At 50.5% G+C, this 21331-nt stretch overlaps 2 protein-coding genes across 2 annotated transcripts in view; one reads left to right on the top strand and one right to left on the bottom strand.

Annotated features, from left to right (window-relative positions):
- Window positions 1–21331, top strand: part of NTN5 (netrin 5) — a 36209-nt gene that overhangs the window by 879 nt on the left and 13999 nt on the right. The gene's annotated exons all lie outside the window — the stretch shown is intronic.
- LOC104666558 (galactoside 2-alpha-L-fucosyltransferase 2-like) lies at window positions 16157–17203 on the bottom strand. Its single transcript, XM_010368647.2, has one exon. It carries the CDS (start codon window positions 17201–17203, stop codon window positions 16157–16159), a length of 1047 nt encoding a protein of 348 aa, XP_010366949.2.

The following is a 21331-nucleotide window of genomic DNA, read 5'->3' as shown; positions in this document are numbered from 1 at the left end:
GGCTCAAGCCTGTAATCCCAGCACTTTGGGAGGCCGAGACAGGCGGATCGCGAGGTCAGGAGATCGAGACCATCCTGACTAACACGGTGAAACCCTGTCTGTACTAAAAAATATATATATATATACAAAAAACTAGCCGGGTGAGGTGGCAGGCGCCTGTAGTCCCAGCTACTCAGGAGGCTGAGCCGGAAGAATGGTGTGAACCCGGGAGGCAGAGCTTGCAGTGAGCTGAGATCTGGCCACTGCACTTCAGCCTGGGCGACAGAGCGAGACTCCGTCTCACACACAAAAAAAAAAAAAAAAAAAAAAAGAGTGGGGGAGAGAGGCAGGTCAAGGTCACATCCCCCATCTGGGTCACCTGGGGGTCTTCCTTGGGGAACTGTGGTAGGATGCCCTGAACAGAAAGGGGTCCCCACTCTGCTTCCCTCCTCCAGGCGGCCAGGAAGGCCTCCAGGAAGGCAGCATGGAGGTGGGGGACAGAGTCCAGCTAGGCCAGGCTCTCGCTGACTCTGAGTCCCCTCAGAGTCCCATATTTATTTATTAATTATTAGTATTACTTTTTGAAAGAGTTTTGCTCTTGTTGCCCAGGCTGGAGTGCAATGGCGTGATCTCAGCTCACTGCAACTGCTGCCTCACAAGTTCAAGCAATTCTCCTGCCTCAGCTTCCCAAAGCGCTGGGATTACAGGCGTGAGCCACCGCACCCTGCCTATTTAAACATTTTTTAAAAATAGAAATGGGCCCAGTGTGGTGACTCACGCCTGTAATCCCAGCACTTTGGGAAGCCGAGGCGGGTGGATCAACTGAGGTCAGGAGTTCGAGACCAGTCTGGCCAACATGGTGAAACCCCGTCTCTACTAAAAATGCAAAAATTAGCAGGGTGTGGTGGCATGCACCTGTAATCTCAGCTACTTGGGAGGCTGAGGCAGGAGAATCGCTTGAACTTGGGAGGCAGAGGTTGCAGTGAGCTGAGATCACACCATTGCACTCTAGCCTGGGAAACAAGAGCAAAACTCTGTCTCAAAAAAAAAAAAGATGGATGAGGAATTTTACTGAGAGAAGAGGCAGGCACCACCAGAGCTCCCAGAAGTCCTAACAGGAGGAAAGGAAAACCAGCAGCCACTCTCCAGCTTCAGCTTCAGCTCCAGCTGCTAAGCAGCAGGAGGTTAACTACCAGTTAAAAGTTTAAAGGTTTAAAATTTAAAGGAGTTCCCTTAAAAAAAAAAAAAATTCACATCAAGCTTCTCACTCGAACCACCAGTTTGCAGAAAACAGGAGGATAAAGTTGCCAGTGAAACGACACCATGAGGCAGCAATCAGCCCAGTCCAGAATGTGAGCCCGTCTACAGGACAAATGACGTTTCCCTGTGATTCAGTAACAAGGAAAAAAGAAACAGGGTGGAGCGGGGGAGTGGGGAGGTGAGCTGTCATAAAGTACACAAAACAGATTTGGGGCTCAGACTCTTAGAAACAGACTTTCCACCTCCATGAATGTCCCACAGATGTTCCAAAGTCATGGGAATGAGCTGGGCGCGGTGGCTCACGCCTGTAATCCCAACACTTTGGGAGGCCGAGGCAGGAGGATCACCTGAGGTCAGGAGTTTGAGACCAGCCTAGCCAACATTTTTTTGTTTTTTTTTTTAGTGAAACTCCATCTCTACTGAAAATACAAAATTAGCTGGGCATGGTCATGCATGCCTGTAATCCCAGCTACTCAGGAGGCTAAGGGAGGAGAATCCTTGAACCTGGGAGGCAGAGGTTGCAGTGAGCCTAGATGGTGCCACTGCACTCCAGCCTGGGTGACAGAGCAAGACTCTGTCTCAAAAATAAAACAAAGTCCTGAGAATGCAGGACAAACCTTCATTGCATAACTTTTACTGTCGCTGACCCCAGCCGCCTAAACGCTTTGGTAGCATCCTAGGACCTCCACTTTGACAACTAAAAACAACCCCCACAGATTCCCAAAACTCCCCCAGGGGGACAGCACTCCAGAATTCAGGACTGCTGCCCTAAACCCTCTGTTTTCCATTTCAGCTTTCCATTACAGGTGCACGCCCCCATGCTTGGCCACCACGGCCAATTTCAAGCTACCAATATGAGATCATTGAACATGGAAGTGGAAAGAAGTGCACAGTACTACATTGTTCTATAGTAAGCCTTCTTACTATGGTAAACACTTACCAGCCAGTTCTCTGGAGAAAAAAACACACTGCAGGGTAGTATCTGCTAATTTGTGTGCCAATGTATACGCTCACTGCAACCTCCGCCTCCTGGGATCAAGTGATTCTCCTGCCTTGGCTTCCTGAATAGCTGGGACTACAGATGCCCGCCACTGCACTCAGCTAATTTTGTTTTTTTTTTTTTTTTTTTTTGAGACGGAGTCTCACTCTGTCGCCCAAGCTGGAGTGCAGTGGCTCGGCTCACTGCAAGCTCCGCCTCCCGGGTTTACGCCATTCTCCTGCCTCAGCCTCCCGAGTAGCTGGGACTGCCACCCAGCGCCTGCCACCTCGCCCAGCTAATTTTTTGTATTTTTAGTAGAGACGGGGTTTCACCATGTTAGCCAGGATGGTCTCGATCTCCTGACCTCGTGATCCGCCCCTCTCGGCCTCCCAAAGTGCTGGGATTACAGGCTTGAGCCACCGCGCCCGGCCTAATTTTGTATTTTTTTGGAAGAGATGGGGTCTCACTATGTTACCCAGGCTGGCCTTGAACTCCTGAGCTCAGTGATCCTCCTACCTCAGCCTCCCAAAGTGCTGGGATTACAGGTGTGAACCAACTTGCCTGGTCTATTTACATTTATTATGTCTGTGTAATAGACTTACTATAGAACAATGTAATACTGTGCATTTCTTTCCAACTGCATGTTCAATGATCTCATATTGGTAGCTTGAAATTGGCCGTGGTGGCCAGGCATGGGGGCATGCACCTGTAATCCCAGCTACTCAGGAGGCTGAGGCAGGAGCATAGCTTGAAGCCAGAAGTTAAGTACCAGTCTTGGCAACATAGCAAGACCTTGTCTCTCTACAAAAGGTAAAGAAAATTAGCCAGACATGGTGGCACACGCCTGTAGTCCCAGCTGCTTGGGAGGCTGAGGCAACAGGAGCCCAGGAGGTCCAGAGTCAGCTATAATCCTGACACTGCACTCCAGCCCGAGTGACAGAGAAAGACCCTGCTTCTGAAAAATTAAAAAATAAATCTGGGCACAGTGGTTCACGCCTGTAATCCCAGCACTTTGGGAAGCCGAGGCAGGCAGACTGTTGAGACCAGGAGTTTGAGACCAGCCTGGCTAACATGCTGTAACCCAGTCTCCAAAAATTACCTGGGGGTGGTGGTACACACCTGTAATCCCAGCTACTCGGGAAGCTGAGGCACGAGAATCACTTGAACCTGGGAGATGGAGTTTGCAGTGAGCCGAGATCATGCCACTGCACTCCAGCCTGGATGACACAATGAGACTCTGTCTCAAGAAAAAAATTAAAAAGTTTATTCAAACACAAATATGTGAGGGTGGCTGTCCAGGGACACAGGAACAGGAATTACATACGCCTGTAATCCCAGTATTTTGGGAGGCTGAGGCGGGCGGATCACGAGGTCAGGAGATCGAGACCATTCTGGATAACACGGTGAAAGCCCTTCTCTACTAAAAATTTTTTAAAAAATTTTTAAATTAGCTGGGCGTGGTGGTGGGCACCTGCAGTCCCAGCTACTCGGGAGGCTGAGGCAGGAGAATGGCGTGAACTCACGAGTCGGAGCTTGCAGTGAGCTGAGATCACAGCCACTGTACTCTAGCCTGGGTGACAGAGTGAGCCTCCGTCTAAAAAAAAAAAAAAAAAAGATTGCTCACTACTGACTACTACTAAGAGATTTCTTAATATTCTACTGTAAAGAGATAACAATCACAAGGGTTGGCCTCCAATGTCATTTAATCTAGGTTTGAATGCAGAATAGAGTATCTGATTTATGTGTAACATCTCAATACAAAGGTCAGGAAGCAACAGTCATACACCAGAGAAAAAATCGCTATGGCTGGGCATGGTGCCTCACCTCATGCGTATAATCCCACCACTTTGGGAAGCTGAGATGGAAGGAACACTTGAGCTCAAGAGTGCAAGTCCAGGCCGGGCGCAGTGGCTCAAGCCTGTAATCCCAGCACTTTGGGAGGCCGAGACGGGCGGATCACGAGGTCAGAAGATCGAGACCATCCTGGCTAACACGGTGAAACCCCGTCTCTACTAAAAAATACAAAAAAAAAACTAGCCGGGCGAGGTGGCAGGCGCCTGTAGTCCCAGCTATTGGGGAGGCTGAGGCAGGAGAATGGCGTTAACCCAGGAGGCGGAGCTTGCAGTGAGCCAAGATCCGGCCACTGCATTCCAGCCCGGGCGACAGAGCGAGACTCCGTCTCAAAAAAAAAAAAAAAAAGAGTGCAAGTCCAGCCTGGGCAACCTAGTGAGACCTCATCTCTACTACAAAAAAGAATCAGCCAAGCATAATGGTGCACACCTGTAGTCCCAGCTACTTAGGAGGCTGAGGCTGGAGGATCACTTGAGTTTAGGAGGTCAAGGCTACAGTGAGCTGTGATTGTGCCACTGCACTTCAGCCTGGGTGACAGTCAGACCCTGTGCCAAAAAAAAAAATTAGCCGGGTGTGATGGTGTGCGCCTGTAGTCCCAGCTACTCGGCTGAGGCAGGAGAATCACGTGAACCTGGGAGGCGGAGGTTGCAGTGAGCCAAGATCATGCAATTGCACTCCAGCCCGGGCGACAGTGTGAGACTCCATCTCAAAAAAAAAAAAAAAAAAAAAGGAAAGTGAAAAAGATAAACACAGATAAACACTGAACACTGATAAACAGCTTCCAGAGCTTAACTTTTTCCCTTGGTAAAATGCATTTGGAAAGTCCTGAAATTTTCTTTTCTTTTCATGCCGTCCTGCACTTCCCTAAGCCACAATTTCTGCGTCTTGCTTTGACTTGACTTTGCTCTCCTAAGACACCATGGCTCAGAAGGCAAATGAGAGGCTCAAGGTCACAAGGAGAAGGTGGGAAGGTGACACAGAGGCAGGTTTTTGTTTGTTTTTGTGAGACACAATCTCGCTCTGCGGTCCAGGCTGGAGTGCAGTGGCGCAATCTCAGCTCACTGCAACCTCCACCTCCCGGATTCTCCTGCCTCAGCCTCCCGAGTAGCTGGGATTACAGGCACCCTCCACCACGCCCAGCTAATTTTTTGTATCTTTAGTAGAGATGGGGTTTCACCATGTTAGTCAGGCTGGTCTCCATCTCCTGACCTCAGGTAATTCACCCGCCTCCGCCTCCCAAAGTGCTGGGATTACAGGCGTGCACCACCATGCCGGGTAATTTTTGTATTTTTTAGTAGAGACAGGATTTCGCCATGTTGGCCAGGCTGGTCTTGAACTCCTGACCTGAGGTAATCCACCCGCCTCAGCCTCCCAAAGTGCTGGGATTACAGGTGTGAACTACTGTGCCTGGCCCAAGGGCAGTAATCCTGACGATGTTATCTATGGCCATAAAATATCAACAACCTTGATCCTAGAGGAAGCCAAAACATTTCACCCCAAAATAACACTCTGACACATATATATATATATATATGTATATATATTTTTTTGAGACGGAGTCTCGCTCTGTCGCCCGGGCTGGAGTGCAGTGGCCGGATCTCAGCTCACTGCAAGCTCCGCTTCCCGGGTTTACGCCATTCTCCTGCCTCAGCCTCCCGAGTAGCTGGGACTACAGGTGCCAGCCACCTCGCCCGGCTACCTTTTTTTTTTTGTATTTTTTAGTAGAGACGGGGTTTCACCGTGTTAGCCAGGATGGCCTCGAACTCCTGACCTCATGATTGGCCCATCTCGGCCTCCCAAAGTGCTGGGATCACAGGCTCGAGCCACCGCGCCCAGCCAAATTTTTTGTATTTTTAGTAGAGACGGGGTTTCACTGTGTTAGCCAGGATGGTCTCGACCTCCTGACCTCGTGATCCGCCTACCTCGGCCTCCCAAAGTGCTGGGATTACAGGTGTGAGTCACCACGCCCGGCCTTTTTTTTTTTTTTTTTTTGTGAGATGGAGTCTCACTCTGTCACCAGGCTGGAGTGCAGTGGTGCGATCTTGGCTCACTGCAACCTTCACCTCCTGGGTTCAAGTGATTCTCCTGCCTCAGCCTCCCAAGTAGCTGGGATTACAGGCATGTGCCACCACACCCAACTAATTTTTGTATTTTTAGTAGAGACGGGGTTTCACCATTTTGGCCAGGATGATCTCGATCCCTTGACCTCATGATCCACCTGTGTTGGCCTCTCAAAGTTCTAGGATTACAGGCAAAAGTCACTGCATCCTGCCTCTTTGATATATTTCAAGAGAGCTATTCAGAGGAGCTGCAAACAACAGAATAGCTGAATAAGATCTTGTGGTGAGATCTGCATCATGGAGCAATTCTGCATTGGTGAAATAAACAGCCAGGCTTTCTGTGGTACATCCATACTTGTCTGGATGTAGGAAGGACTGGCTTGAAAGAGAGAGACAGACTGAGAGTCTGACACCTTTGGGACTCTGATAGAAACTTACTTTTTCTGGTGCTGGGCACAGTGGCTCACGCCTGTAATCCCAGCACTTTGAGAGGCAGGGGTGGGTGGATCACGAGGTCAGGAGATCGAGACCATCCTGGCTAACATGGTGAAACCCTGTCTCTACTAGAAATACAAAAAATGAGCCAGGCATGGTGGCGGGCACCTGTAGTCCCAGCTACTCGGGAGGCTGAGGCAGGAGAAAGGCGTGAACCCAGGAGGTGGAGCTTGCAGTGAGCCAAGATCGCGCCACTGCACTCCAGCCTGGGCGACAGAGCGAGACTCATCTCAAAAAAAAAAAAAAAAAAAAAAAAGAAAAAGAAAAAGAAAAAGAAACTTACTCTTTCTGGATGGGCGGGGTGAGGTGGCTCACACCTATAATCCCAGCACTTTGGGAGGCCAAGTCAGTGAATTATTTGAGGACTGGAGTTTGAGAGCAGCCTGGGCAACATGGTGAAGCCCCATCTCTACAAAAAATGCAAAAATTAGCTAGGCATAGTGGTGCACACATGTAATCCCATCTATTCAGGAGGCTGAGGAATGAGAATCACTTGAGCCCAGGAGGCAGAGGTTGCAATGAGCTGAGATCACACCACTGTACTCCAGCCTGGGTGACAGAGCAAGACTCTGTCTCAAAACAATTTTTTTTTTTTTTTTTTTTTTTTTTTGTTGAGACGGAGTCTTGCTCTGCCGCCCAGGCTGGAGTGCAGTGGCCAGCTCTCAGCTCACTGCAAGCTCCGCCTCCCGGGTTCACGCCATTCTCCTGCCTCAGCCTCCCGAGTAGCTGGGACTACAGGCGCCCGCCTCGTCGCCTGGCTAGTTTTTTGTATTTTTTTAGTAGAGACGGGGTTTCACCGTATTAGCCAGGATGGTCTCGATCTCCTGACCTCGTGATCCGCCCGTCTCGGCCTCCCAAAGTGCTGGGATTACAGGCTTGAGCCACCGCGCCCGGCCTCAAAACAATTTTTAAGAAGGCCTGACGGAGTGGTTCATGCCTGTAATCCCAGCACTTTGGGAGGCCGAGGCGGGAGGATCATCTGAGGTCAGGAGTTCGAGACCAGCCTGGCTAATATGGTGAAACTCTGTCTCTACTAAAAATACAAAAAATTAACAGGGGTTGGTGGCATGCACCTGTAATTCCAGCTACTTGGGAGGGTGAGGCAGCAGAATTGCTTGAACTCAGGAGGGGTGGCTGTAGTGAGCTGAAATCATGCCACTGTACTTCAGCTTAGGCAACAAGAGGGAAACTCCATCTCCAAAAAAAAAAAAAAAGAAAAGAAAAGAAACTTAAATTTATTCTTTCTGAGAGCCCCTACCCGTGAGGGTTTCATCTGCATTAAAAGAATACCCTCCTTAGCCAGGCCTTTTTTCTCTCTTGCATAACCTGTCTCGCCAGTCTCCAAGCCCTGATTCTTCCTTAACCTCAAAGTGATATAAAAACTTCGCCAGGCGGCTGGGCGCGGTGGCTCAAGCCTGTAATCCCAGCACTTTGGGAGGCTGAGACGGGCGGATCACAAGGTCAGGAGATCGAGGTTAGCCTCCTGGCTAACACGGTGAAACCCCATCTCTACTTAAAAAAAAAAAAAAAAAATACAAAAAACTAGCCGGGCGAGGTGGCGGGCGCCTGTAGTCCCAGCTACTTGGGAGGCTGAGGCAGGAGAATGGTGTGAACCCGAAAGGCGGAGCTTGCAGTGAGCTGAGATCTGGCCACTGCACTCCAGTTTGGGCGACAGAGCGAGACTCCGTCTCAAAAAAAAAAAAAAAAAAAAAAAAACTTCGCCAGGCATGGTGGCTCAGCCAGGCGCCATGGTTCACACCTGTAATCCTAGCAGTTTGGGAGGTTGAGGCGGGCAGATCACTTGAGGTCAGGAGTTCAAAACCAGCCTGACCAACATGGAGAAATCCCGTCTCTACTAAAAAATACAAAATTAGCCAGGCATGGTGGCGCATGCCTGTAATCTCAGCTATTCAGGAGGCTGAGGCGGGAGAATCGCTTGATCCCGGGAGGCAGAGGTTGCAGTGAGCCAAGATCGTGCCATTGCACACAGCCTGGGCAACAAGAGCGAAACTCCGTCTCAAAAACCAGCTTCAGCCATCTGGCCCTTTCTCTGCGTTAGCGTATTTTCTGTGAGTCTCATGTGCACATAATAAAATGTGTACTCCTTTCTCCTGCTACCTGGCTATTATTAGTTTGATTTATATAGATGCAAATGTTTTAACCTCCGGGGAAACATTTTAACTTCCCTGCAGTTCTGGCACAGTGAGCAGGATGCAAATCAAATCACTCTGTTTCGGAGCCTACAGATGGTTTTCTGCGACAAATAATAGCCAGCAGAAAAAGGTAAGATTTCTTACCAAAAGTCAGCACCTTGGATCTCTGCCTGTGTGACCCAGTCCAGTAAAGGTGGTAAAAGTCTTTGTCTTTTTCCCTTTCCAAAATTGGATTAATGGGAAAAAACGTATGTGAACCAGTTTGCTTATAAAATAAATTGGTGGGCTGGGCACGGTGGCTCATGCCTGTAATCCCAGTGCTTTGGGAGGCTGGGGCTGAAGGATTGCTTGAGACCAGGAGTTCAAGAGCACCTTGAACAACATAGCAAGAGCCATCTCTGCCAAAAATTTTATTTTATTATTATTAATTAATTAATTAATTTCATTTTTATTCCAAGACAGAGTTTCACTCTTGTTGCCCAGGCTGGAATACAATGGCACGATCTTGGCTCACCGCAACCTCTGCTACCCAGGTTCTAGCGATTCTCCTGCCTCGGCCTCCCAAGTAGCTGGGATTACAGGCATGTGCCACCACGCTTGGCTAATTTTTGCATTTTTAGTAGAGACGGAGTTTCACCAAGTTGGTCAGGCTGGTCTCGAACTCCTGACCTCATGTGATCCTCCTGTCCACGTCTCCCAAAGTGCTGGGATTACAGGCGTGAGCCACCACACCAAGCCTTCTAAAAATTTGGAAAATAGCCAGGCGTGGTGGTGTATGCCTGTGGTCCCAGCTACTTTGGAGGCCAAGGTGGGAAGATCACTTAAGCCCAGAAGATAGAGGCTGCAGTGAGTCACGATGGTGCCACTGCACTCCAGCCTGAGGGACAGAGCAAGATCTTATCTCAAAAAAAGAAAAAAAAAGACTTGTTTCCCCATCTACCTCTACTCTTTCTTCCTTTTGTCTCCTTCAATAGCACATGAAGAGACTTAAAAGAGATTTTTAGTGATTCTGAGATCCCCTGAGCCCAGCCAAAGCACCACAGATCTCCTTTTTGGGGTCTTCTGTCTTCCTCATGGAGCCCCAAGAGTCGAGGGTGGGGTCTAATCCTCTGCTCTCTTTTGCACTAAACTCCCCGATCTCTTTGGCTTTTGAAGGTCCAAGAGTTACTTTCTTCTCTTTTTTTTTGAGAGGGAGTCTTGCTCTTGTTGCCCAGACTGGAGTGCAATGGCGCAATCTCGGCTCACCACAGCCTCCGCCTCCTGAGTTCAAGAGATTCTCCTACCTCAGCCCACCGAGTAGTTAGGATTACAGGCATGCGCCACCATGCCTGGCTAATTTTGTATTATTTTTTTTGAGACGGAGTCTCGCTCTGTCGCCCGGGCTGGAGTGCAGTGGCAAGATTTCAGCTCACTGCAAGCTCTGCCTCCCGGGTTCAAGCCATTCTCCTGCCTCAGCCTCCTGAGTAGCTGGGACTACAGGCGCCCGCCACCTCGCCCGGCTAGTTTTCTGTATTTTTTAGTAGAGACGGGGTTTCACCGTGTTAGCCAGGATGGTCTCGATCTCCCGACCTCGTGATCTGCCCGTCTCGGCCTCCCAAAGTGCTGGGATTACAGGCTTGAGCTACCGTGCCCAGCCTAATTTTGTATTTTTAGTAGAGACAGGGTTTCTCCATGTTGGTCAGGCTGGTCTCGAACTCTTGACCTCAGGTGATCCACCTGCCTCGGCCTCCCAAAGTGCTAGGATTACAGACCGCACCTCGCCGGGCCCACAAGGGTTACTTTCTAAAGAAAGAAAACACTTGACTTTTTGTCATGGGATAACTAAGTAGTTACTGGCAATAGCTAAAATTTTGAAGATAATTGACAAGGTTGGTATTAATGGTTATTACCACTGGGGGCAAATTCTATCCTCCTCATTTCTTCATGCATTAGATAAGACTCAGATTTCTGACTGAGCCAAGCAGAAATGACAGTAAAGTGTGCCTTGCAGCCCAGGCTGAGTGTGGGAGCTTTTGACAGCCTGTCCCTGGGGCATTTCCCTCTTGGGCTTTGCCACTGGTCTAAGGGATCAGGGATTCAGCCTAGGAATGGGATCCCTGATTTCCAGGATCCAGGAGCTCTGCCTTCCAGCTGTGCCTGCTTTTTATATAGGTGAGGCTTAGGCCAGTCCTGGAAACTCCACATGCTTTCTCGGCTTTTTCTGTAAATGGACTCAGTAATCCAGTTAAAAATCAGAAAGTAGGACCTGGCACGGTGGCTCACGCCTGTAATCTTCAGCACTTTGGGAGAGGGTGGGGTTTCCCCCGACAGGCGGGCGGATCACCTGAGGTCTGGAGTTCCAGACCAGCCTGATCAACACAGAGAAACCCACTCCCCCCCGGCCCCATCTCTACTAAAAATGCAAAATCAGCCAGGCGTGGTGGCGGGTGACTGTAATCCTAGCTACTCAGGAGGCTGAGGCAGGAGAATCACTTGAACCTGGGAGATGGAGGCTGTGGTGAGCCGAGATCACGCCATTGCACTGCAGCCTGGGTGACAAGAGCTGAACTCCGTCTCAAAAAAAGAAAAGCAAACCAGAAAGTAGGCCAGCGCGCCTATAATCCCAACACTTTGAGGGCTGGAGGTGGGAGGCTCTCTTGAGGTCAGGTGTTTGAGATCACATTGGGCAACAGAAGGAGAACCAATCTCAAAAACAAAAAAAGGCCGGGCGCGGTGGCTCAAGCCTGTAATCCCAGCACTTTGGGAGGCCGAGACGGGCGGATCACGAGGTCAGGAGATCGAGACCATCCTGGCTAACACGGTGAAACCCCGTCTCTACTAAAAATACAAAAAACTAGCCGGGTGAGGTGGCGGGCGCCTGTAGTCCCAGCTACTCGGAGGCTGAGGCAAGAGAATGGTGTGAACCCGGGAGGCGGAGCTTGCAGTGAGCTGAGATCCGGCCACTGCACTCCAGCCTGGGCGACAGAGCGAGACTCCGTCTCAAAAAAAAAACAAAAAAGAACTTACATTCTTTCTTTCTGCCTTGAGATATAAATTGATATCCTGTTTCCTTTAAAATTTGGCTGGGCCCGATGGCTCACGCCTGTCATCCCAGTGCTTTGGGAGGCCAAGGAGGGCGGATCCCTTGAGGCCAGGAATTTGAGGCTAGCCTGGGAAACATGGCGAACCCCATTTCTACTAAAAACACAAAAATTAGCCAGGCATGGTGGAGCACGCCTGTAAATCCCAGCTACTCAGATGGCTGAGGCACAAGAATCTCTTGAGGCCAGGAGGCAGAGGTTGCAGTGAGCTGAGATCGAGCCATTGCACTCCAGCTTGGGTGACAGAGCAAGACTCTGTCTCAAAAATAAATTAATAGGCTGGGTGCAGTGACTCACGCCTGTAACCCAGCACTTTGGGAGGCTGAGGCAAGAGGATCCCTTAAACCCAGGAGTTCAAGACCAGCCTGGGCAACATAGTGAGACCCCGTCTCCACAAAAAAATACAAAAATTAGCCAAGTGTGGTGGTGAGTGCCTGTGGTCCCAGCTACTTGGGAGGCTGAGGCGGGAGGATCACTTGAGTCCGGAAGGCAGAGGTAGCAGTGAGTTGTGTTTGCACCATTGCACTCCAACCTGGGTGACACAGCGAGACTGTCTCAAAAATAAACACATAAATATTATAATAGTGCATATATAGAAACCTCATCTCTGGCACTCGGTATCGGCATTGCAGATGAAGTACGGGAGATGACTGATACTCAGTAATGGTGCTGGGAGATTTGCTTTTCCATATAAAAAATATACATTTAATATATATACACACACACACACCCCATCTAGGTTTGTGTAAATATACTCTATGATGTTCATACATGAAATTGCCTAGTAACACATTTCTCAGAACACATCCCTATTGTTAAGTGACCCATGACCATATTGTTGAATGAATCAAAGTATTTCCAGAATTTTACTTACTGGGACAATGTCCATGAAATAATCGCCAGGACCACTGGCCCTGTGCCAAGGACACTGAAACCTTTAGTCTCTAAGCTGCTTTCCTGCTGAGCCATGGGGTTCTCTTTTTGCTCCGTGTTTGTGCAGTCCATTCAATTAATATGCATTAGATGCTGTATGTGTTTCCTGGGTTGCTCTAAGAAGGTAACACACAACTGTGTCCCTCAAATCAAAAGAAAATCATGCTCCTTTAGTTTTTGTTTTTTTGTTTTGTTTTTTTTTTTTTTGAGACAGGGTCTCGCTCTGTCTCCCAGGTTGGAGTGATCTTGGCTCACTGCAGCCTCCGCCTCCTGTTCAAGCAATTCTCCCACCTCAGCCTCCCAAGCAGCTGCGATTACAGGCATAGACCATCATGCCCAGCTAATTTTTGTGATTTTTTTTTTTTTTTGAGACAGAGTCTTGCTGTGTTGCCCAGGCTGGAGTGCAGTGGTGCGATCTCGGCTCACTGCAAGCTCCACCTCCCAGGTTCACACCATTCTTCTGCCTCAGCCTCCCGAGTAGCTGGGACTACAGGTTCCCGCCACCATGCCCGGCTAATTTTTTGTATTTTCAGTAGAGATGGGGTTTCACCCTGTTAGCCAGGATGGTCTCAATCTCCTGACCTCGTGATCTGCCCGTCTTGGCCTCCCAGAATACTGGGATTACAGGCGTGAGCCACCCTACCTGGCCAATTTTTGTGTTTTTAGTAGAGATGGGGTTTTGCTGTGTTGGGCAGGCTGGCCTCAAACTTCTGACCTCAGGTGACCCACCCGCCTCGGCCTCCCAGTGCTAGGATTACAGGCGTGAGTCATCGCACCCAGCCCATTCTCCCCTAGTTCTGGAGGCCCAGAGTTAATCTCTGCCTTCGTCATCATATGGCTTTCCTTTCTTGCATATCTGTGTGGTCACCCATCATAAAGGATTAGGGACACAACACACCCTACTCCAGTATAGCCTGGACTTAACCAATTACACCTGCAATTATATTACTATCAGCCACAAATAAAATTCTCTGTCCCCCAAGTAATTGAATAGACCCTCCCTCTAGACCAAGGGCATTCTAAAGTAAACCTGTTCTAAAGTAAACAGTTCAGCCCCGGATGGGACTAGGTGGCTGGACATGCCTCATTATACCCTCCTGCCATTGTAATTCAGGCACAGCTGACCAGTGTTTAACATCAACACAGACCTTAAGACTGACCAGGGCCAGGCATGGTGGCTCACGCCTATAATCCCCGCACTTTGGGAGGCCGAGGTGGGCGGATCACTTGAGGTCAGGAGTTCCAGAGCAGCCTGGACAATATGGTGAAACCCTGTCTCTACTAAACATACAAAAAATTAGCCAGGCATGGTGGTGTGCTCCTGTTATCTCAGCTACTCAGGAGGCTGAGGCAGGATAATCACTTGAACCCGGGAGGCAGAGGTTGCAGTGAACCGAGATCGCGCCACTGCACTCCAGCCTGGGTGACAGAGTGAAGTCCTCCTTGGGGCTAGGACTTTAATATATGAACCTGCCCAAGGGAGGCTGGGTGCAGTGACACACACCTGTAATCCCAACACTTTGGGAGGCTGAGGTGGGCGGATAACCTAAGGTCAGGAGTTCGAGACCAGCCTGGCCAACGTGGTGAGACCCGCCCCCCCCGGTCTCTACTAAAAATACAAAATTAGTAGGGAGTGGTGGTGGGTGCCTGTAATCCCAGCTACTCAGGAGCCCGAGGCAGGAGAATCACTTGAACCTGAGAGGCGGAGGTTGCAGTGGGCTGAGATCGTGTCACTGCTCTCTAGCCTGGGTGATAGAGTCTCCGTCTCAAAAAAATAAAACAAGGAAACTTGGCCAGGGACTTGTCACAAATCAACCCATAAGAAACACATGCTGTCCACTGGATGCTATCTGAGGTGCCAGGGTATGCAATCCCCTACTTTAGGGGACTTAAGTGGTTCCTGTCCTGCTCGGCTTCCTTTTGTCCCCTTCGGGTGAGGGACAGAGAGGGCTTTTAGGTGTCTGTCCAACTTCTGCTTTGGAATTTGCAAACACAGGAAGAAACTCAGTAAATATTTATTAATGAATTAGTGCAAATTCTTGTTGGCAGCTTGCCAGCTTCTGCTTGGACTTTTATAATGTGAAAGCTGTTGGCTGGGCACAGTGGCTCACACCTGTAATCCCAGAAGTTTGGGAGGCAGAGGTGGAAGGATCACTTGAGGTCAGACCAGCCTGGCCAAAATGGCAAAACCCCATCTCTACTAAAAATACAAAAATTAGCTGGATGTGGCAGCAGGTGCCGATAATCCCACGTGGGAGGCTGAGGTGGGAGGATTGCTTGAACCCAGGAGGCAGAGGTTGCAGTGAACTGAGATGGCGCCCTGCACTCCAGCCTGGGCGAAAGAGCCATCGCACTCAGCCCTCCTCCTGCGTTTTTGTTTTTGTTTTTTTTTCCTTTGAGACAGAGTCTCACTGTGTCACTTGAGGCGCTCTTCCCTTACCCACTGAATGTCCCCAGGAGATCATGTCCCAGTTAAACTGGTATTTTGCCTCTTAGTGCACATCCTTGTACCCATTCACCCAACTCCCGAGATCTTATTGGGAAGCTGCTCATCACCAGCTTCAGGGGTTTTCTTTTTTTTTTTTTGAGACAGAGTTTCCCTCTTGTTGCCCAGGCTGGAGTGCCATGGCACGATCTCGGCTCACTGCAACCTCCACCTCCCAGGTTCAAGCAATTCTCCTGCCTCAGCCTCCCGAGTAGCTGGGGTTACAGGCATGTGTCACCATGCCTGGCTAATTTTTGTATTTTTAGTAGAGACGGGGTTTCACCATGTTGGCCAGGCTGGTCTCGAACTCCTGACCTCAAGTGATCCAGCAGCCTCGGCCTCCCAAAGTGCTGGGATTATAGGCGTGAGCCACCATGCCCAGCCCTTCCCCCACATTCTTTCGTGATAAGGCCCACTGATTCCAAAGCCAAAATTCCTAGTTGCCCAGAAAATCGAGTTCCCCTGTCCTTTAGGGCAGGGATGGCTTCGTCTCGGGACGTGAGTGCAAAATATCTTGGCTCTGTGCTACCAGTGCTGCCAGGAAGGAGAGGGCAAAACTGCATTTCCATTGTAAAGCGATGTTAATGTTCGGCATGCTGCATACATGTCAGCAGCCGACGCCTCCCACTCGGTCACAAGGTACTGGCTCTAAGCGAATTTGCTTAGCTCCCACCAGCTGCTACCAGTGTTTAGTTCTGAGGTTTGTGCATTTTGTGGTTGACATACTAAGGCACAGAGGTTGAGTCAATTGTCCAAACTCACTCAGCTATGAAGTAGATAAGCCTGGATCCAAATTGTGTAACGGACCGTGAGTCCATGCCCAGCACGCCCCACTCACTGCCCCTTGGGTCAGAGGATGAGGGCTAGACATGCAGGGCTAGCTAGAGGCCATTCTGTCCAGCCTGTCCAAGGTCAGCCGCAAGGCCCACCCACTCTGGCAGGAAGACTGCTTGCGGCCTAAAGACCATGTTGAAGGGGGAGTTGGGCAGGGTGAAGTTGGCCAGGTAGACGGTGTCCCCACCTGCGAGGTAGGTGGCCCAGACCCAGAAGGTGCCCACAGTGATGATGGTGTGGTTGCACTGTGTGAGCAGCGCGAAGTCCTTGGCAGGTGAGCCCTGGAGGCCATTGCCAGCGAACACCACGTCCCCAAGGGAGTTGTTGATGCCGTCCCGGCACCAGGCCATGTCATCGCTGGTGACCACAAAGACCGGGAGGCGGCAGCGGGCCCGGAACCAGTCCAGAGCCCGCTGCAGGTAGCCCCAGTCGGCCAGCACCCCCTTCCATACACGCGGCATGACATGGACATAGTCCCCCCGGCGCACATGGACCCCCACGAAGGTCGCCTGCCCTGCCCGCTTGGCCTGCAGGCCCCACAGGAACTTCTGGGCCTCCTCACGCACGTGGTCGTGCAGGGTGAACTCCTGGAGGATCTCGTGGCGGAGGTGGTGGTAGAAGGTCCAGGAGCAGGGGTAGCCTGTGAGGCAGACATAGCGCCCAGGGATGTGGCGGTACTCCTCCTCCATCCAGTCGTTCAGGTGGTAGTTCTGCCAGGGGATCCTACTGGCCGTGGCACTGTGCAGCACTGGCAGGGTGATTCTGAAGATGGGGGCCAGGGTGCTGTGCATCTGGACTGGGATGAAGGCAGGCCGCCCGTTCATCTTGGCCAGGGCGTACAGCGTGGCGTACTCACCCATCTGGTTCCCCAAGAGGCCCTTGGAGTTGATAGTGAACAGCCCCTCTTGGGGGAGGTGTCTTGGGGCCAGGACCACATGGGCTGAGTATTCCCAGCGCGCGGGCACCAGAGCCAGGCGCTGGTGGCAGTGAAAGATGGTGGACACCACAAAAATGGCAAAGAGGAAGTAGAAGGTAGAGAAGGAAGGGCAGGTGGCCCAGAATCCCTTGATGGCTGTGGGGAGGAGAGAGGACATGGTCAGGAGGGAGGGCTGGGGGGACAGCAGTCTCTTCACCCACCCCCTGCTGAAGTCATTCATTCACTCAATCCATCCAAGCCTCTGTTCTGAGTGCCACAGTGCATGGGAGGCTTCAGAGCACAGACCCTGGGGTCTTTCCACCTGAGACTGAGTTCCAGCTGGAATTCCCAGGCTTACCAGCACCTTACAACTTACCAGCACCTTACAAAGTCAAGTTACTGCACCTTGCTGAGCACAGTGGCTTGTTCCTGTAATCCTGGCATTTTGGGAGGCTGCGATGGGAGGATCACTTGAGCCCGAGTTCAAGACCAGCTTGGCCAAAAAAAGTAAGAACCTATCTTTACCAAAAAAAAAAAAAAAAAAGGTGTTTTAAATTAATCAAGCATGATGGCATGCACCTGTGGTCCCAGCTACTTGGGAGGCTGAGATGGGAGGCTTGCTTGAGCCCAGGAGGTTAAGGCTGCAGTCAACTGTGATTGTGCCCCTGCACTCCAGCCTAGGCAACAGAGCAAGACCCTGTCTCAAAAACAAGAAGAAGTTACTGAGTCTCTCTGAGTCTGTTTCCTCACCTATTAAATGAGTATGAGTATACGGAACCATTGGAAAGTGCCAATATTCAACCTGATTTTACCTACACTTACGGCCATTTTTTTCTTTCACTTTTTTTTTTTTTTTTTTTTCTGGCGATGGAGTCTTGCTCTGTTACCCAGGCTGAAGTGCAGTGGCATGATCTTGGCTCACTGCAACCTCCACCTCCGGGTTCAAGCGATTCTCCTGCCTCAGCCTCCCGAGTAGCTGGGATTATATGTACGCACCGCCACGCCTGGCTAATTTTTGTATTTTTAGTAGTGACAGGGTTTCACCATGGTGGCCAGGCTGGTCTCAGACTCTTGACCTTGTGATCCATCCACCTCGGCCTCCCAAAGTGGTGGGATTACAGGCGTGAGCCATCGTGCCCGGACTACTCATGGCCATTTCTATGGTTCTACCTCATAGAACTACCTCATGGGGTTGCATGAAGATTAAATGTGATGATTTTGTAAAGCAGTGCCTCGCATGCAGGAAATGCCCTGTACATGTTGGAAAATCAATGTCTGCACTGGCCAGGCAGGTGCAGTGGTTCACACCTGTAATCCCAGCACTTTGGGAGGCTGAGGCAGACGGATCACCTGAGGTCAGGAGTTTGAGACCAGCCTGGCCAACATGGCAAAACTCCATCTCTACTAAAAATACAAAAATTAGCCAGGCATGGTGGTGGGTGCCTGTAATCCCAGCTACTCAGGAGGCTGAGGCAGGAGAATCACTTGAACCCAGGAGGTGGAGATTGTAGTGAGCCGAGATTGTGCCACTGCACTCCAGCCTGGGTGACACAGCGAGGCTGTCTCAAAAAAATAACATAAATAAAACCAATACTTGCAGAGTATCTATTACATGCCAGGCACGGTGCTCGGGGCCAGGAAGCCAGCAGAGGACAAAACAGGTAAGAATCTTTGGTGCCCGTGCCGAGGGAAAGAGCACAGGTGGGCCCAAGTTAATGGACAAGCTCTGCCTTCTGCAGGCTGGTGACCTGGAGGTGTTATTTAACTCCTCCTCTCCTCCATGAATGGGGCTGCCACACTCGTGCACTGGTAAGTGCTAAGTGTCTCCTGATACTATTAGTGGGTGTGGTAGGTTCAAGCCAACCACAGACTCCTGGACTCCCTTTCCCTTGAATCTGGGCAGGCTCATGACTGCCTTGACCAGTTTAATATGGTGCAAGTGAAATTGTGTCTGTTTCTGGCCCAGGACTTAAGGTACTAACAGCTTTCACTTCTTGCCTTGAGAATGTTCTCTCTGTGCTATCATGTCAAGCCGGAAAGCTCAGCTTTTGTTTTTTGAGACAGGTTCTCACTCTGTCACCTAGGATGGAGTGCCAGTGGTCTGATCACAGCTGGGCTCAAGGGATCCTTCCACCTCAGCCTCCCCAGTAGCTGGGACCACAGGCATGTGCCACCATGCCCAGCTCTCATTTTTTGTAGAGATGGGGTCTCACTATGTTTCCCAGGCTGGTCTTGAACTCCTGGGCTCAAGCAATCCTCCTGCCTTGGCCTCCCAAAGTGCTGGGATTATTGACATGGGCCAGTTTTAGCTTTTGTATGTAGGGCTATGATTATTTATTTTATTTTATTTTTTTGTGATGGAGTTTTTGCTCTGTTGCCCAGGCTGGACTGCAATGGCGCAATCTCGGCTCATTGCAACCTCTGCCTCCTGGGTTCAAGTCATTCTCCTGCATCAGCCTCCCAAGTAGCTGGGACTACAGGCACCCACCACCATGCCCAGATAATTTTTGTACTTTTAGTAGAGACAAAGTTTCACCATGTTGGCCAGGCTGGTCTTGAACACTTGACCTCAGGTGATCTACCCACCTCAGCCTCCCAAAGTGCTGAGATTACAGGCGTGAGCCACCACGCCTGGCCAGCTCTTTTTTGGGCAACCACTTTGAGATATAATTCATATATCATACCATTCACCCACTTAAAGTATAATTCATATATCATACCATTCACCCACTTCAAGTGTGCGATTTAATGGCTTTTAGTATATTTACAGAGCTATGCAACGAGCACAATTTTGAGTATTTGCATAATCCCCCACAAAAAAAACCCCACACCCTTTAGCCATCTCCCCACAATCTTCCCTGCCCCTTGTCCCCCCACCAACTAATCTCCTGTCTCTATGAATTTGCCCATTCTCTATTTTTCATGTGACTGTAATCACACACTCCATGGTCTTCTGAGGCTGGCTTCCTCACTTGGCACCGTGTTTTCAAGGTCCATCCACGCTGTAGCACGTGTCACAGCCTCACACCTTTTCTTTTTCTTTTCTTTTTTTTTTTTTTTTTGAGACAGTGTCTCACTCTGTTGCTCAGGCTGGAGTGCAGTGGTGCGATCTCGGCTCACTATAACTTCCACCTCCTGCGTTAAAATGATTCTCCTGTTGCAGCCTCCCGAGTAGCTGGGACTAACAGGTACAGCCACCACGCCCAGATAACTGCCTCACTCCTTTCAAAGCTGAAAGTCCCATTGTTGGGGTTGACCACAATTTATTCACTCATCAGGTGACAGGCACTGGAGTTGTTTCCAGTTTTCAGCTATTGTGAATAGTGCCGCCATGAACCTGCGTGCTGGGTCACAGGGTGAACTCTACATTGAATCGTTTCGGGAGCTGCCAGGTGGCTGCCCCAGTTTCTGTTTCCACCAGCAGCACGGGAAGGCCCCATTTCCCGGCCTCGCTCGCCATCGTGTTTGGTTGTGGTGGGTGTGCAGGGCCATCTCACCATGGGGCCCTTGGTCCTGGTCGTCACAATGGGATGGATGGTCCCTTCTCCGGGGGCTGCTCTTTCCGAGTCTCCTCCAGCTCTCCCCAGGGCTCCCAGAAGGTCCTCTGCTCCCAGCCTCTACCATGTCCTGATCGGCTTTCTCTTTTCCCGTTGTCCACACCTCTGACCAATGTCCTGTGGTTCCCCTGTGGCCACTCCAATGGCTACAACTCAGCAGTCATCCCCTCACCCCTCCCACCCCAGTCCTGCTGAAGCCCTGGTTGGCATGGGCTCACCCCCAAAACTTCTGGCTTCTGCCTCACCCCTCCCGGCTCCCCATCTCTCCCTCCACCTGTCCCCTTAAACACTGGGGTCCTGCAGGCCTCCTCAGCTCTCACCCTCCTCAGCTCTCATCCTCCTCTATTCCAGGGCTCCTCACTTAGTTCCTCTGACCCTTTTGAGAAGCCTGAACACTCTGGGCCCTCCTTGAAGGCCTTGTGTGGGTCCCCAACAAGGCCAGCTGGCCTAAGGCCTAAGATAAATGCCTCTGGCACTGCTTTAGTTTCCAAAAAGTGAATTAAATCTGCCCGAGCCCTTTTCCACTGAGCTGGTGAAAACTGTGTCCCAAACATGATCTTGCCACCCATTCAACTCAGGGTCCTGCCCCACAGAGAAGGGGCAGGTCCCAAGGCTAGGGCTGGGGTCAGGGGGGTGCAGGGCTGGGACGAAGCCTGGGCTACTGGCCAAGGGAAACCAGCTCAAGACAAGGGTGCTCCCCCGCGGGTCCATCTTCATGTTGTGTGATTCGTGCAGTTGCGTTGAGACAG

The sequence above is a fragment of the Rhinopithecus roxellana genome, chromosome 12 (assembly GCF_007565055.1).
Source record: "Rhinopithecus roxellana isolate Shanxi Qingling chromosome 12, ASM756505v1, whole genome shotgun sequence".
NCBI lineage: Eukaryota > Metazoa > Chordata > Mammalia > Primates > Cercopithecidae > Rhinopithecus > Rhinopithecus roxellana.
This window is presented reverse-complemented; position numbering and strand designations above follow the sequence as displayed.